Below are 15,757 nucleotides of genomic sequence, written 5' to 3'. Positions count from 1 at the left end.
TAATATTAATAAACCCCTAAAAATATCTTATACTTAACACCTCAATATTATGTTTCTTTACTTTAAAAATGAGAATAATTAATAAATATAGAACTTATGAAGTTTGACGAATTTCTCAGTTACTATTTTGAGCTTGAGCCTGCAACTCTTTAGTTTGTTAAGCTCAAGCCTAGCAAAACTCAGCTTGATTACAACCCTAGACCCTTAAGTTGCCTAAGCCAAGGATCAAGAGTTCAGTTGTCCATATCTTATTCCTGGCACAAAAACACCAACTAATTTTCACAATATTTTGTGTAAGCTATACACTCTAATGATAAGTTTATGCATAACCTTGATACTGTGAAAATACCTTATTGAAATATTTCTGTTTTTGATCAGTAATGTTTAATAAAACTAAATAAAATTATTCATAAAGCTGAAAGATCCTAATGGGTTCTTTCCATAAAATGAAACATAAATCTGAAACTAGTTGACTTCTTTTGCATAAGATAGTGAGACTAAAACCCTTTCCTCAGTGTTCATATCAAACCTTCAACAAATTAATCTTTCAATAATCAAAATTTAATATCGACACCCAAATGTCTTTCACATTGAATCTATATATACATACACAAAATTTTGCAATAGGAGCATACGTTAATGAATGAAAGACAATACAGGTAGCAGGAATAGACGAAACAACATGCACATCAGGCAGGTGATGCATTGGGGCTGGTGTTTGAAATAAGTCTAACTTCATAAAGGTTATTCTCTGATCCCTTCCCTGTATCAAAATGTTAGTCAGCATGACCGCAAAAATATGTGGCTTCTAGCAATTCTAAGAACCTCTCACGTTTTTACTCTTCAAAAATTATACTTAAAATCTAAAACTCACCAACTTCAGCTGTAATCCCCGGCCCAAAGAATGAAGCAAATTTTGCCTAAATGCATTATATAGCATAAACAAATTAGTATGCAGTTATATTATTCACTATTGCAAGGTGGGAAAAACATTCACATAAAGATCACATCAAATAATTGAAGCAGTGCTGCTGCAACTTTGTGCTGTGTTTTACCTGTCTTTGCTCAAAATCTGACAGCTGCAGAGCCTTTGCCTCAAACACCAAGACTAGAGAGTATTTACCATCTTCTGTGACCTAAGACATGTAACAAAATAAGAAAACAGCTAATAGAGAGTAGCCTTGAAAAGAGTTTTTGAGCTTCAAATGGCTTCAAGTGAGTTGCACATGTTTCTTGTTGAGACAATTGTAGAAGTATAAGAGAAGTAGAAGCAATAGCATGTAAAAGTCCGAGGTGCAAGAAGTTTACATCTCATGATTGCTCTATAATTGAAAATGCCTAAATGAACTCAGTAAGGCTTGTCCATAGAGTATTTTGGAATGGTCTAAAAAGGAATCATAGAGATCAAGACAACTGTTCAAATGAACTCATGTGAGATTGTAGAGAGATTAGTGCTAGAAACGGAAAAATATCGTAAGACATCTTCTACATTTGAGGACCTCGATCTATCTCCAGTGCATGATTGCTTTAAGATAGAAGATGACTAAATGACCAAAAGCAAGCACATCCTTCATTAGTTTTTCTTGCATACAAGATAATATAATAAGATATCATGTGGTACTTGATAACATATTCCTAATAATACAATGAATTTTATTTTTATTTTTGAGAAGAGACATATCAATATCATTGATGAAAAGCATATAACGACGATCACATAGAAATCAACAACTTTGCAGCTTTATTGTGAGAAATGACAACCACCACATTCTCTGTTTGAAAATAAATCCAAGTTAAATTAACGTACTTCCTCGCGAATCATTTGTAGAATAGGTGCATTCCTCCGGGGAATTCCTCGACCCTAAAATAATAAGATTAAAGTAAAAACCTGGCGTCAGAGCACAAAATCACTATTCAAATGGCAAGAGAGATGGAATTTACACCAGAATGTGCCATAAAGATGATATGTCATTAAGTATTACAAGGGCTCAGTCTTACTTCAGATCATTGGGGCAAGACTTGACTAACAACACAAACAAAAAAGTTGTGTCAATGGAAAAAACATTGTACTTGGTACATCAATCTGTGAATTAATTAAGGCCCTCTCCCCTCCTTAACCCCCACCTACTTGTCATGATGCATTCATTTCAAATCATAAAATCCACCAAGGTTATTATAGTAGTAGTAGAAAGTATCGACAGTAAACAGGAGTTATGTGCATCCTTAAGATAGATATACACTACACTAAATTGCAAATATTTTTTTATTAGAGACAATCATCCCATCATTAAAAACGTATCGAATTAAATTTAGATTCCTGCAAATACTTTTCAGTCAATTTCAAATGCAATGGGAATTTGTCTCTCAACAGAGCTTGATCCTCTCAAATGCATGGTATCCAATTTAGATCATCCTATTTGTTGATTAGAGATGTTGATGGGCCAGGCTGGGCCATGTCCTTTTTGGCACGGCCGCCAGGCTCATGGACCGTGGTGAGCCTGCCAAGATAGCAAGGCCTGGGCAGGGTACAACCCAGGGCCCCTTAGATCGTGCCTCCATGGGCCTTTAGCGAGCTGACTCGCTATATTAGATAATTTTGATTTTTTAATTTTTTTCATAAGCCTTACCCCCATAGGCCTATGGAATGACCCACAAAATTGCAGGCCATGCTTTCTTTAGGTTTGGCCCAACCCCTTGATGCCAATTTGTTGACAGTGCTTTTCAATCGTTTTCATTTCAATTCTCTCCATAGTTCAAATCAAAACTTGATCCTCTCAAACACAGGATTTAACAAAGGATGGTTATTTTGCTTATTTCTTTCAAGAATAGGAATTGACAGTAAAAACCAGATTATTGAACTTGAAGCACAAAAGAAAAGACAGTAGTTGATTACTGAGTCAACTAGTGTCATTGAATAGAAAATTTTTGTTATTAAGAAATTTTCTGTCTAAATAGCTTCGTTTATTGGCAAATTGTATAATCCAGAAACAAACATCAAGCAGCATAAGTAGTGTTGAAATAATACCAGACCAAATTGGAATATCCTTTTCAATGCCTCATCTAGATGCTGCTCATCCCCATAACGAAATCTTATAACATCATTCCTAACCTAATAAAAAATATCAAAAGTTAATTTAATTCAAACATCATAACTGTAATGAAGCAAATTTGAGGATAATGAGAATCTGAAATCACAAACACCAAGATCAGAACATGCAGCCTGCCCAATCTAGTGATAGTACATATAAGTACACACATAATCAGACATGTTTTTATGAGTGAGAATGGACAACAGGTAATAACAATACTAAAAAAAAAAAAAGGATGGACAAGATAGACAATCATTCATCATAGGCACAACGGTCATTGAGAATCAATAAACTCATCCAACTTATACAATGGGTTTTGCTGGAAGATCATCATGAACCTTTGAGATCAAAATGATTAATGGCACAAAATTATCTTACATCAACAGATACACAAGGCAAGGTGAAGCTATGAAGATTGTTTCTTTATTTTTCTTCTATCCTTTCTAAATCATCATTAAACATCAAGACTGTTCTGTTTGAAAAAATTCATTCAGCAAAAGGTATCTTAAAATATGCAAGATTCAATTTTCCACAAGCAACTCCTCCCTGCTATCCTCTCGAATTTAGCATCATGAAGGAATACTATAAAAAAAGAGAGCACACTTTGACAGAGGAAATCCATGGAAGGACAGAGCTACTTATTAATGGCTCTGCAGGCAACATTCATTTACAGAGCTCAAAAACATGAAGGAAGCAATTAATGACCTTGTAGTTTGGTTTAGAAATTGAAATGTACAACAGACGTTTTTTGGCAAATGCATATCAGGTGTAAATAAGTATAAAATTGTGTTTCAAAATAGACACATTTTAGTATCACTTTTCTAAGGCCCAACCAAAAAAAATGAGGTAATTTTAACCAGGTGAAATAACCTCTAGCCATCCTGAAAACTGATCATGCTTAACCCTAAATGTTTGTGAGGTCAAAATCTGTCAAGAAAAGGGTAGGGCAATTCTTCTCTTCGCATATTATCTTTGTAAACTAGGAATAAAGGCATTGAATTCCATCAATCAATTACAGCTCTCCAAATTTTCCATGGCTAGAAACAAGGAAACATGAGGTTGTATTTAGCACATAAATTAAAGATTGCTATACAAATGTAAGTGCTGAAGAAAATAACCATGACGAAGCAAGCATACAATCAAAAGATTGCTAAAGGATGTCAATATCAACCTGTACATGAGAAGCACTAGATCCTGTTAGGTGGTATATAAAACTAGAAAAAGTCCATAGATGGGAATAATATAGCCTCATACTCAAAGAATATTTAATTACGATAACACAGGCATTATTTGCTTAAATTATTGATATGGATGAAGTAATCAGGAGTGGTAAAATTACCTGCTTAAGGATGGGAGTGGCACATGTTTCCCTTAACATTTGGGCATCTGAATAAGTTAAGCATGGGACTGGCTTGAGTTCCGCATACTGCATAAAATTAAAAAGAGCTATACTTTGATAAGAAAAAATAAAATATAACCCTTAATGATGTAGACTTCCATAAAATTGGTTATACTTATTAAATCTTTGAAAGAAGCCTTTCTTGTGCATTTTAACATTGAACAGACAAATGGATACAACCAATCTTACATACAAAACAATTTAGCATTACATGCAAAGTCTAAACAAAATATGCCAATACAGAAAAATGTTACTAACTGCAACAGTTAACCCTCACTGATAAGGATGATAATATATATGATATTATGAACACTGGCATACTCTTAAATGCAACTCAAGGAATCATGAGTAACTATAGGGTGTTTAAAGATATGCTAGAAACTTTTACCTTAAGTGCCATTCCGATAATGGCAAGGGGGAAGCCATATGTCAACATTATTGCTGACCACTCAGATCCAGGGAGGATATTAAAGTATGCCCCAAAACCATACCTGTTGGTCACAAAGTGACTATTTTAGTATCCCCAGACTTTGGAATAAAAAAAATTCCCAAAAAATAACACTTACGACAGGAGGGAGATTCCAAGACCTAGTCCAACAACACCAAATGAAACCTGCAAAGTATTACATAAACCCAGAAATTTTGAGAAACGATTATTCAGTGTAATAAACTCTCAATAGTTTGGCAACCAGATAGTTTCCATGAGGCAAAGTGTCATTAGACTCACAAAGATACAAGCAGAATATCCATATAAAACCTCCCCGGAATTATGGGAAAGTGTCATAAAACTTGAATTTTTAATCATCTATTACAAACTTCTGGGCATAAAGACCTACTTATATCAAACGAACCAGATGTCAACGGATATAATTTAAACCAATCCCTCCAAAGAACTTACAACAAACTTATTATAAACGAGATAATATTGTATTTGAAAAACCCCAAAACAACTTTTTATTATAATTTAAAATTCAATTAATTAATTACGATTATATTCAAATTTTGTTTTCAAACTTCAGGTTAAAAGTTTTTCAAAAGATTTTCTGTATTTCTGTTTTCCAAAGCAGAGAATTATTTAATCTGTACGCCGGAGAGTCCTACAGTTGAAAAGACACCACTAACACAAACTACAAGATCTTCTAAAATTCTATGAAGTTCATTCTATAGTATCGACATTCCGTACTGATAACATGAGATATCCATATTTCGAGTTTTCTCTACTGAGTTACCATTCAAGTTGTTAAAACAAGTATTAAAGTTTCAGATTAAAAAACAAGCCATTCTTTTCTTCTCACAGTTTTCAAGTTCTATATTAAAAATTTTAAAAAAGGAGTTCATTACCCACACAGGAGGCATACCTTAGCGAGGGAGAATTCATCATCGGTAACAATTGCTTTGTCAGCAGAGGCTGGAGCTGAGGAAGGCTGAGTTGAATCCGCAGCCGTGGAGACGAAAGTGAGCTTAATACGGTGTCGTTTACCAGCGAGAAGAGGAGGCGGAGAAGGGGGATGTGTAAAGAGGAAGCAACGGTGATGATTGAGAAGACCAAAGCGACGATCGTGATTATGATGATGAATATATAAAGTACTTGATGCTATCCTTAATGGAAGTGCTTTTGTAGACATTGCTTCCCTCTTTGTTTCTCTGTGGAGTGATGATGATGAGCTTCAGCTCTTTGAAGAAGACGAATGAATGAGAGGCTACAGTTTCGCAGCCCTCAACCGCCAAAATTTTTATTACGTGTCGCTGCGCTTATGCTAAAAATTTAAGAATAATATTAAATTAATATTTAATATAAGGCGAAATACATGTCCCACCCAAGGTTTAATAAATTACAGTCTCACCCCTCAATTTTAAAAAAGTTAATTATTCACCCATCAAACTTTTTTTTTTTTTTTCAATCTTCAGAAGTTTACAGGGTGAAATCTTTGTCTAATTGTCTTAACGTAATAGTCTGAAACTTATCAATTCTTTTTCTAACTACAATATTTTTTAATCGGAATAAAAAAGATTTATAATATAATTTCAATTCTTGTTCAACACATATTCAATCATAAATGCAATGGATAATACTTTGGATTTGGCTAAAAAAGCCACAAATAGAGAGTTCGAATTTGTCCTGGAGACCAAAAAGTCATTGAACTCCTACTAAAACACTGCTTACTTCTCTCTTTCTCTCACGTATATATAGATGTATATGTTCCCATCACTTAATTCTTCATCCTTTTCGTCTTCTCCCCATCTGTCTCCATAACGATGGCAGGAGGTTTTGGCATTGACGTCAGTAAGGCTGACAAAGTATACCCCGGCCACCTCACTCCTTATGTAATGGTAACTTGCCTTGCTGCGGCTTTCGGTGGCTTGATCTTCGGATATGATATTGGCATCTCTGGTAAGGCCTCAACTATAATAAAAATTATGAATCTATTTTTTTTTTAATCTATTTTAATCGAACCACAATTTTTTTTCTCTGGTTTTATCAGGTGGGGTGACATCTATGGCACCCTTTTTGCAGAAGTTCTTCCCGTCTGTGTATCATAAGGACGCCATAGATAAATCTACCAACCAATACTGCAAGTTTAATGATAAGTACTTGACTCTGTTTACTTCTTCTCTATATTTGGCTGCCCTTTTTGCATCTTTTATTGCTTCAAGGGTGACAAGGACATTGGGCAGAAGGATGTCCATGCTTCTTGGCGGCTTGATCTTCTTCATTGGAGCTCTTCTCAATGCTCTTGCTCAGGCTATCTGGATGCTTATTGTTGGTAGACTTTTGCTGGGTATTGGTGTTGGTTTCTCCATTCAGGTAAATTTATAACTCTCTCAGTGTACTGCAAATATGTGATATTGACAATCTTCAATACCATGCGTTAATCCAATATAAAAAAACAAGGGAAAATTCGGGTTATGGTTAAATTTTTTTTATATAAGTTTTTTATGTTAATCCAACGCAATTCAAAACTAAATCGAATCAACAGAATTTGTTTCAGTTGAAATTCTTACTGATTGTGTGTAATTGCATCCTTCATATATACTGACATGTTTTAAAGTTCAATTTGGGTTTGTTTGGTTAACCACAAAATTGAAAGATTGGGTTGCTATCAAAATTTTTTTGATAAAATTCAGTTTTGAGTCGAAGATTTCTAACTCAAATCCTGAATTGATATTTACATCATGAGCTTACATATGTATACATATACATACATGAAGGTATATATACATCGGTAACTCTTACTCTTGTTGATTAATTTCAATCGCAGTCAATCCCACTGTACGTATCAGAAATGGCTCCAGCCAAGCATCGTGGTTCTCTGAATGTTATCTTCCAGTTAGCCATTACAATAGGCATATTCGCTGCCAATTTGGTTAACTATTTCACTTCCAAGATCAAAGGAGGCCACGGATGGCGTTACAGTCTGGGCGGTGCCATGGTTCCTGCCGCATTCATCTTCGTCTCTGCATTATTTCTCCCCAACACTCCAAACTCCATGTTGGAGCAAGGTGATAAAGAGAAGGCCAGAGCCATGCTTAAGCGCATCCGCGGCGTCACTGACAAGGAAGTCGAGGCCGAGTTTGACGACATATTGGCTGCCAGTGAAGCCTCAAAGCAAGTGAAACATCCATGGAGGAACATTTTTAAAAGAAAATATAGACCCCAATTGATCATGGCTGTACTCATTCCCTTCTTTCAACAGCTAACTGGAATCAACGTCGTCATGTTTTATGCCCCTGTGCTGTTCAAAACAATCGGCTTCGGAGACAAAGCCTCTCTCGGATCTGCCCTCATTACTGGTATCATCAACATGTTGGCAACGCTAATTTCAGTTTATGGTACAGATAAATGGGGCAGAAGGGCTTTGTTCCTTGAAGGTGGAATTCAACTGTTCATTTTCCAGGTTCTGGTTTCAGCTTTTATCGGATGGAAATTCGGAGTCTCCGGAAACGTAACCGAGCTGCCGAAATGGTATGCAATTCTTTTGGTGATCTTCATCTGCTGCTACGTCGCTGCCTTTGCCTGGTCATGGGGGCCGCTGGGTTGGCTAGTGCCGAGTGAAATTTTCCCACTGGAGATTCGGTCAGCCGGGCAAACCGTCGTCGTCACTGTAAACATGCTGATGACTTTCCTGGTCGCTCAACTGTTCCTCAACATGCTTTGCCACATGAAGTTCGGCTTGTTCATCTTCTTCGCGTTTTTTGTCGCTGTCATGACTTTCTTCATCTACTTCTTCTTGCCTGAGACCAAGAACATTCCCATTGAAGAGATGCAACAGGTTTGGAGACAACACTGGTTTTGGAAGAGATTCATTCCCGATGAACATCCTCAAGTTTAGCTGATAATTTAGTTTTAATTAATTTCTTTTTGTAGTTAATTTCATTCTTCATTTTTTGTTTACTTTAATTAAAGACTGAGGCCTTATCTAAATTCCTTAATTTGAGCTGATAATTTTTATATATATTTTGATTACTTCAACTTAAGGCTGAGGCCTTATCTAAATTCCTCAATTTGAGCTGATATTTTTAAACAAAATTCAAATTATATATGTATAAGTATCATTCCATTGAGTGATTTTTTGATTTTAAATTAAAACTAAAGAAACATATGTGCCATAATATTACTTATTTTTTTAGTAGTCAAAATAATCTTTCAATTATTCCCTGCCCACATTTTATGTTATTAGAACTAGAGTTATAGTATTGTTTGATTCAAGTTTAGTTTAATTAGATTAATATAAAGTTCAAGTCTGAAGAATAAGAAATAGGATTTATTCGAAGCTTGAGGTTGAAGAATCAAAATGTTGTAAGCTTGAAATGGGAATAGTTGATTTGAACTTGGTTTCGTTTAAAAAATTATGTTAGGCTCCATAATTGGATACTCACATAAGTTTAAGTAAAACCTAAGATTTTAGAGATGCAATGCTCTGGTTAGAGTGCAAGCTCACTAAGGTAAAGAAACTCAAACTTACAACCTAATTAGAACATTCCACTTTTATTATTAATAATTCAAAACTTATAATAAGTGTTCTATATAACTGTGAATTTAATCAGAAACATGGATCAACTCTATTAAAAGTTATCAATTAATATTAAGTCTTTATCCTTGGCTTGTTCGTCTACCAACTTTTTTGTGTATCTTGGAAAAAAAATTTTAGTTTTATATTATTTGCAAACCCTAGATTTTCATAAGCTGATACGTTAATATGATCAATAACAAACTGTTAATCTGTTAATATGTATCTTAGGTTTAAGTAAAAACTTAATATTTTAAGGATGTAATACTCAATGATAGTGCAAGCTTACTAAAATTTAAGTGGAACATCCCACTTTTGTTTATTATTAATAATTTAAGACTTATGGTAAGTGTTCTACATAACCATGAATTTAATTAAGAGATATGGATAAAATCTATTAAGTGTTATCCATGAATATCAAGTCTTTATCCTTGACTTGTTCTTCTACCAACTTGTCCATGTATCTTGGAGAAAGATTTTCAATGATATATTATTTACAAACCCTAGATTTTCACAAACTAATTAGTTAATATGATCAATAACAAACTGTTGAATTATTTAAGGAAACTACCATTTTCAAAATTCATTACGAACTTCCCATATCTTATCTAAAAATCCCTGGATCTATATAAACACAAACCCCCTCTTATTTCACCACTCTCTCGCTTAAGGATTGCTTCCTTTGATATATATGGCTGGAGGCTTCGGTATTGAGAGTAGTAAGAATGGGAAAGAATACCCTGGTAACGTTACTTCTTATGTATTGGTCACCTGCATTGTTGCTGCTTTTGGTGGCTTGATCTTCGGATATGATATTGGTATCTCTGGTAAGCTAGATTTCTTCAATCACTGTTAGTTGTTCATGGGTCAAGATGTGTTATACTTAAACCTTTTGGTTTTTTGTATCTTTTAATTTGGATGGTTTTAGGTGGGGTGACATCTATGGCGCCGTTTCTGATGAAGTTTTTCCCATCTGTTTACCACAAGGAGGCCTTGGATAAATCGACCAATCAATACTGCAAATTTGATGACTTCTACTTGACTTCGTTTACTTCTTCTTTGTATTTGGCTGCGCTGGTGGCGTCTTTCTTTGCATCATGGGTGACCAGACAGTTGGGGCGAAAGATTTCCATGATGCTCGGCGGTTTGATCTTTTTGGCCGGGGCAGCCATCAATGCCTTCGCTGAAGCCATTTGGATGCTCATTGTGGGTCGCATTTTACTGGGCATTGGCGTTGGTTTTTCCATCCAGGTAAATATTTTACTTCCAAACTCGTTGAAAGTTCATATATGATTTCAATGGTGTTGATTAATTTTCTTGGCAAATTGTTTCAGTCTGTGCCGCTATACGTCTCAGAAATGGCTCCATACAAGCACCGTGGATCTCTAAATATAGTCTTCCAATTGTCAATCACGATAGGCATTTTTGTGGCGAATTTGGTTAACTATTTCAGTCAAAAGATCAAAGGCGGTCAAGGATGGCGCTACAGCTTAGGCGGAGCCATGGTTCCTGCCGCATTTATTTTCGTTTCAGCATTATGTCTTCCCAATACTCCAAACTCCATGCTCGAAAAAGGCGACAAAGAAAGAGCTCGGGCAATGCTCAGGCGCATCCGCGGTTTAACCGACAAGGAAATCGAAGCTGAGTTTAACGATTTGTTAGCAGCCAGTGAAGCATCGAAGCAAGTGAAACATCCATGGAGGAACCTTCGAAAGAGACATTATCGACCCCATTTAGTCATGGCCGTACTGATTCCATTTTTCCAACAAATAACTGGAATCAATGTCGTCATGTTTTACGCTCCAGTGCTCTTCAAAACAATTGGGTTTGGAGACAACGCCTCTCTTTTCTCCGCAGTCATCACTGGCATTGTCAACATGTTGGCAACTTTTGTTTCCATCTATGGAACTGATAAATGGGGCAGAAGATTTCTCTTTATTGAAGGCGGATTACAAATGTTCATATTCCAGGTAATTAAAAACAAAAACTGCATCTTGTTTCTGGGTTCGACAGGTTTTCATTTGTTCATATTCATATATGCAGGGCCTGGTGGCAGGTTTCATCGGATGGAAATTCGGGTTAACGGGTCAAGTAACTGATTTACCAAAATGGTATGCAATTATTCTGGTGAGCTTCATATGCGCATATGTTTCTGCATTTGCGTGGTCATGGGGCCCGCTTGGCTGGCTGGTGCCGAGCGAAATTTTTCCACTGGAGATTCGATCGGCGGGGCAAAGTATTGTGGCTTGTGTAAACATGTTTATGACATTTCTGATTGCGCAGCTGTTCCTGTTGATGCTTTGTCACATGAAGTTCGGCCTGTTCGTCTTCTTCGCATTTTTCGTCGGAATAATGACTCTGTACATCTATCTCTTCCTGCCGGAGACCAAGAACATTCCCATTGAAGAGATGTCGAGAGTATGGAGAGAACACTGGTTTTGGAAGCATTATGTGCCTGAAGAGCCCACTCAACTCTGAAGTTCAACTAGAATTTTAATTTGGTAATTTCAGGAATAATTTTGTCACTTTTTGGTTCTAGCTGCTTGACTCTTCTTCTCAAGTTTACAAAATCACTGTTCCTTATATTTTCCTGTAATTGTTTCTTTTTAATTATTAATTAGAGGTAGTTTTCCATTTTCATTCCACTACCCATAATTTGTTTTCAATAAAATTATTTGCCCAAAATTTTTTTATTACACAATTACGTGTATAAAGAATTTTAAATTACCAAAAATATCACTCAAATTCTATTAGACTCACATAACAAAACTAAACCATATAAAAAATCTTCTTGTAAACAAAGTGGTGGCCAATTCCAACATATTTAAAATTGCTCGCTAAAAACTGAAAAGCATAATGAGAATCAGTCACTTAGCCAGAGCACACAAGAATTTCAGATGTATAATTCAGACCAAGTAAATAAAGAAATGAATGGTTTAGCTTATTTCCCCTTTTGAGACTGATCTGAACCCAGAAGGAAGTTCTTTGCGGCACTTAAGAGGGAATAGAGAGGATCAGGCAGGAGGAGAAAGATAACTAGTGATACCAAAAACCAGAAAGAGACCTCCACTTAAAACAGTGACCTACAAGTAATACAAAACTGACATCAAACAGCAATTCTTTACATGTAAAAACTGATGAATAAAGAGGGAGTAAAAATGAAGAAAATTACCAGTCTCTCAGAAATCCTTGATGCTAAGGTCTTTCCTCCAAGAACAGCTGCCACTACACAAATTGCTTGTCCGCTGATAAATTAATCAAGTATAATTATAATTAAGAATTTTACCCTTTTTTTTTTAATTTTAAGATAAGATTAGTTAAATATTTAAATCGCTTTCATTACACTTCAAGAACTTTGTTAAGGTTGAAGAGTCAAAACTCAATATAAACCTATACTAAAAGTTTATATTTTCTGATATAAGATTTAAGGTTAAGATTGTATTCTAGCTCCTTTTTAGGGCAGTGCAAATATTGTAATGTTACATGATTGCAACTGACTCAAAAACTAATTATTAAGATTGAAAAACAAATCATATAAAGTTTACACTAGAGTTTTTAATGTGAAATTTAGATCTTTTATCTTGCATATGATCTTAAGATCTAAGTCTATGGTCCTAATATCTTAAACTGTAAATATGTGTTTTTGGTTGTAAAATGTAAAACTGTGTCCAAAACGGATTATAGATCATAAGAATAGCTTGCAGTTACTATCAAATTGATATTTTGATATTGTTGCCATTCCTAGGGAAAGACAGTTTCAGCAAGATGAAAAAAGCGTATGTTATATCTTGACAGGAACCGGTTCCATAGCAGAATGTCACAAAAACTATCTTAAGAATAGCTTGCAGTTACTGTCAAATAGATATTTTGATCCTATGCCATCCCTAGAAAGGGAAAAACGGTTCAGCAAGATGAAAAAGCATACGTTATTCCTCCAAGAACAACTCCTAGAGTATTCTCATGTGCTGCCAATCCAATTGTAGCTAACTGCAAGAAATTCCAATATATTTTTATTTAGCCTTGAAGCAAAGATGATTCATGATTTAACAGTTAAGACTAGAACCTGGCTTTTGTCACCCCACTCGGCAAAAAATGTTAGGGAAAAGGCCTGTGTAAGAAAAGGCCAAATTTAGTAACTGATCTATTTAGTTTTCTGCTATTATAATTCTGTATTTCACATTGCGCAATTCTGTTGCAAATCATTCTGTACAGGGCCTTGCCATTGTAATTACAAATCAGTTTATTGGCTTGGCACAGAAAAATGGAGAAAAGAATGAAGAACCTTCAAAAATACAGGTGTGAAGAAATGAGTGAGAATTGGCTTCTGGTGCTTCTTCAGATCCTCATCTCCCTGGAAAACATATTCAATTCATAAGCAGCAGCAACACCACAAAATAGGTTATTATGTATCTTGAAAAGGCAATGCTATCTCCATCCAGTTACGACTATTCAATTAGACATCTAGATTATGTATCATCATGTTTTAATTGGGTATTCAAAACTAGATATACATAACATTTCTCTTATTAAAAAGGTCATATGCAATTTCTGGTATATATCTTGTGTTATTGGGCAATGTAGTAAAACATGTTGCATGATGAATCAAGAAAATCAACTAAACAAGTTCATGAAATTATTGTTATTTTGAAGTTTACAAGGGACTTACTGTGGAGGCTGCTTTAGATTTCTCAGTATTAGCCTTCAAATCGGCATCCTGGATCATCTCAGAAAAAAAAAAAAAAAAAGGCATCTACATTGAGCCAATGCAATAAATTTTAAGAGAAAAAAAAGCACAAAAAAAAAAAAAAAAAACTCCAACCAGTTCCTTTTCAACTTCAGTCAATTCTTCATTGTCACTGTTAAAGGAAACAAATTTGTGATCAATATTGTCACAGAACCAGGAACCTTATTTTAACAGAATGTACTTACTCATCATCTTCAGTGAGTCCTCCCCAGAGAGATTGGAGTCCAAAGACAAAGAAGAGAAAGGTTGTTATGTGATGAGTCAAAGTCTTAGAAATCTGCATAGTTCCATATCAAATGATTCAATTCCCAGATGGGCATAATCAAATGAATAACAGAAACATAGATTACCATTACATATTCAATAAATCTATTTGCACCCAATTTTGAGTACCTAATTGGATACCTAGATAATGTGTATAAGCTTTCGGCATAAAGTTTATTTTGTGCTCTCCAATCAACTTACATAATAATATTTTATTTAGGTACTTAAAATTAGATGCAAATAGCATTGTTCTTACTTATTACCAGATTAGGAGCAGCCCAACCGATTAGTGCAGAGACTATAGTCATTGCCTACAGGACAGTCACATCATATACCATGTTAGAAGCTTGAAAATCAAGATTATTATTTGTTTGACTGCAAAATACATATGCAATATTCTTACTATATCAGAGAACAGGCATCCCAGAAACACACTCCTCCTCGGATAGCGCATGGCCAAGATCTTTCAAGACAATATTCTCATAATGTCAGCTATTGTTCAGAAATGTATAGACATGGCATTTAAATGAATTAGAAAACAAACTCACAGCAGAAATACAAAATGTGCGATCACCAGCTTCAGAAAGCACTGTCATAGCAAGGGACTTGGTGAAAGCCTGTGCAAAGAGAAACAGATAACAACAAATATATAAATCAAGAGGTAAACACTAAACAGTCATCAGTTCAGATAGAAGCTAATCAAGTTCTGAAAGCAGCATACATGCAACATTGACAAATTCATCTCTTCCATGTTGCAGCAGAATGTAGAAGAGGATTTTCCCACCCACCTGTTGGAAGCCTTTTCTTCAGCTATGTATTCCGATTTTTTATATAGAGGATGTGACAACAAATATAATTTAGACCCATTCACTTGAAATACTAAATTAGCATTATTTATTGTTAGTACGAGAATGAGTGGAGCAACACGTCAATGTCAAGACAAAGTCAGCGTTCACATGGCTGTAAGGGAGAATCAAACTTCAGGATATAATTGTTTATGCTTTCAAAATATCAGAATTCAAAACCTTGGAAGGCAAGACCAAAAAAATATGACATGTAAAAGGTTTAAAAAAAAGATTGAGGTTTATCTGAGGACGTTGGTATGTGAGGGAAGGAATGAACAGGCATGTTACTCGTTTCAAGTTTGGGTTTAACAAGTGGATTGAGGCTCATATAAGGGCGTTAATATATGAGGAAGGCTACCTAATCCCACTTTCCAACATCTCCGGTTTCTGAAAATAAATCCAGAGTT

General features: G+C 35.2%; 4 protein-coding genes across 4 annotated transcripts; 2 read left to right on the top strand and 2 right to left on the bottom strand.

Annotated features, from left to right (window-relative positions):
* Nucleotides 1–530: 530 nt before the first annotated feature.
* On the bottom strand, nucleotides 531–6,238 carry LOC123226477 (thylakoid membrane protein slr0575-like). The gene is made up of 9 exons (XM_044651003.1): nucleotides 5,847–6,238; nucleotides 5,055–5,101; nucleotides 4,877–4,979; nucleotides 4,429–4,515; nucleotides 3,026–3,109; nucleotides 1,808–1,861; nucleotides 1,056–1,136; nucleotides 875–920; nucleotides 531–763 (listed from the first exon to the last, which is right to left on the bottom strand). The coding sequence occupies exons 1-9, from the start codon at nucleotides 6,111–6,113 to the stop codon at nucleotides 690–692; spliced, it is 843 nt and encodes a 280-aa protein (XP_044506938.1). The 5' UTR covers nucleotides 6,114–6,238; the 3' UTR covers nucleotides 531–689.
* Nucleotides 6,239–6,744: 506 nt separating this feature from the next.
* LOC123226347 (sugar carrier protein C-like) lies at nucleotides 6,745–8,819 on the top strand. Its single transcript, XM_044650850.1, has 4 exons — nucleotides 6,745–6,880; nucleotides 6,972–7,294; nucleotides 7,749–8,358; nucleotides 8,398–8,819. Exons 1-4 carry the CDS (start codon nucleotides 6,745–6,747, stop codon nucleotides 8,817–8,819), a joined length of 1,491 nt encoding a protein of 496 aa, XP_044506785.1.
* A 1,369-nt stretch (nucleotides 8,820–10,188) lies between these two features.
* LOC123225113 (sugar carrier protein C-like) lies at nucleotides 10,189–12,114 on the top strand. Its single transcript, XM_044648979.1, has 4 exons — nucleotides 10,189–10,324; nucleotides 10,426–10,748; nucleotides 10,832–11,467; nucleotides 11,541–12,114. The coding sequence occupies exons 1-4, from the start codon at nucleotides 10,189–10,191 to the stop codon at nucleotides 11,973–11,975; spliced, it is 1,530 nt and encodes a 509-aa protein (XP_044504914.1). The 3' UTR covers nucleotides 11,976–12,114.
* A 177-nt stretch (nucleotides 12,115–12,291) lies between these two features.
* Nucleotides 12,292–15,501, bottom strand: LOC123225115 (GDT1-like protein 5). The gene is made up of 12 exons (XM_044648982.1): nucleotides 15,227–15,501; nucleotides 15,054–15,122; nucleotides 14,909–14,968; nucleotides 14,769–14,816; nucleotides 14,427–14,518; nucleotides 14,317–14,353; nucleotides 14,164–14,211; nucleotides 13,780–13,848; nucleotides 13,561–13,605; nucleotides 13,423–13,484; nucleotides 12,670–12,742; nucleotides 12,292–12,580 (listed from the first exon to the last, which is right to left on the bottom strand). Exons 1-12 carry the CDS (start codon nucleotides 15,254–15,256, stop codon nucleotides 12,512–12,514), a joined length of 702 nt encoding a protein of 233 aa, XP_044504917.1. The 5' UTR covers nucleotides 15,257–15,501; the 3' UTR covers nucleotides 12,292–12,511.
* Between the last annotated feature and the right edge of the window lie 256 nt (nucleotides 15,502–15,757).

The sequence above is a fragment of the Mangifera indica genome, chromosome 9, assembly GCF_011075055.1.
Source record: "Mangifera indica cultivar Alphonso chromosome 9, CATAS_Mindica_2.1, whole genome shotgun sequence".
NCBI classification, from domain to species: Eukaryota; Viridiplantae; Streptophyta; class Magnoliopsida; order Sapindales; family Anacardiaceae; genus Mangifera; species Mangifera indica.
Note: the sequence above shows the minus strand (reverse complement) of the source record. Positions and strands in the feature narration are given on the sequence as shown.

Excerpts from the sequence above, each read along its gene's own strand:
- LOC123226477 (XM_044651003.1), bottom strand. The coding sequence starts at position 6,113 with ATGTCTACAAAAGCACTTCCATTAAGGATAGCATCAAGTACTTTATAT. Across the intron at positions 4,980-5,054 it reads CTTGGAATCTCCCTCCTGTC|GTATGGTTTTGGGGCATACT; the intron begins GTAAGTGTTATT and ends TGTGACCAACAG. Across the intron at positions 3,110-4,428 it reads CCACTCCCATCCTTAAGCAG|GTTAGGAATGATGTTATAAG; the intron begins GTAATTTTACCA and ends ATTTTTTATTAG.
- LOC123226347 (XM_044650850.1), top strand. The coding sequence starts at position 6,745 with ATGGCAGGAGGTTTTGGCATTGACGTCAGTAAGGCTGACAAAGTATAC. Across the intron at positions 6,881-6,971 it reads ATATGATATTGGCATCTCTG|GTGGGGTGACATCTATGGCA; the intron begins GTAAGGCCTCAA and ends TGGTTTTATCAG. Across the intron at positions 8,359-8,397 it reads AAGGGCTTTGTTCCTTGAAG|CTTTTATCGGATGGAAATTC; the intron begins GTGGAATTCAAC and ends TTCTGGTTTCAG.
- LOC123225113 (XM_044648979.1), top strand. The coding sequence starts at position 10,189 with ATGGCTGGAGGCTTCGGTATTGAGAGTAGTAAGAATGGGAAAGAATAC. Across the intron at positions 10,325-10,425 it reads ATATGATATTGGTATCTCTG|GTGGGGTGACATCTATGGCG; the intron begins GTAAGCTAGATT and ends GGATGGTTTTAG. Across the intron at positions 10,749-10,831 it reads GCGTTGGTTTTTCCATCCAG|TCTGTGCCGCTATACGTCTC; the intron begins GTAAATATTTTA and ends AAATTGTTTCAG.
- LOC123225115 (XM_044648982.1), bottom strand. The coding sequence starts at position 15,256 with ATGGAAGAGATGAATTTGTCAATGTTGCAT. Across the intron at positions 14,212-14,316 it reads CTGAAGTTGAAAAGGAACTG|GATGCCGATTTGAAGGCTAA; the intron begins GTTGGAGTTTTT and ends GAGATGATCCAG. Across the intron at positions 12,581-12,669 it reads CAAGGATTTCTGAGAGACTG|GTCACTGTTTTAAGTGGAGG; the intron begins GTAATTTTCTTC and ends TATTACTTGTAG.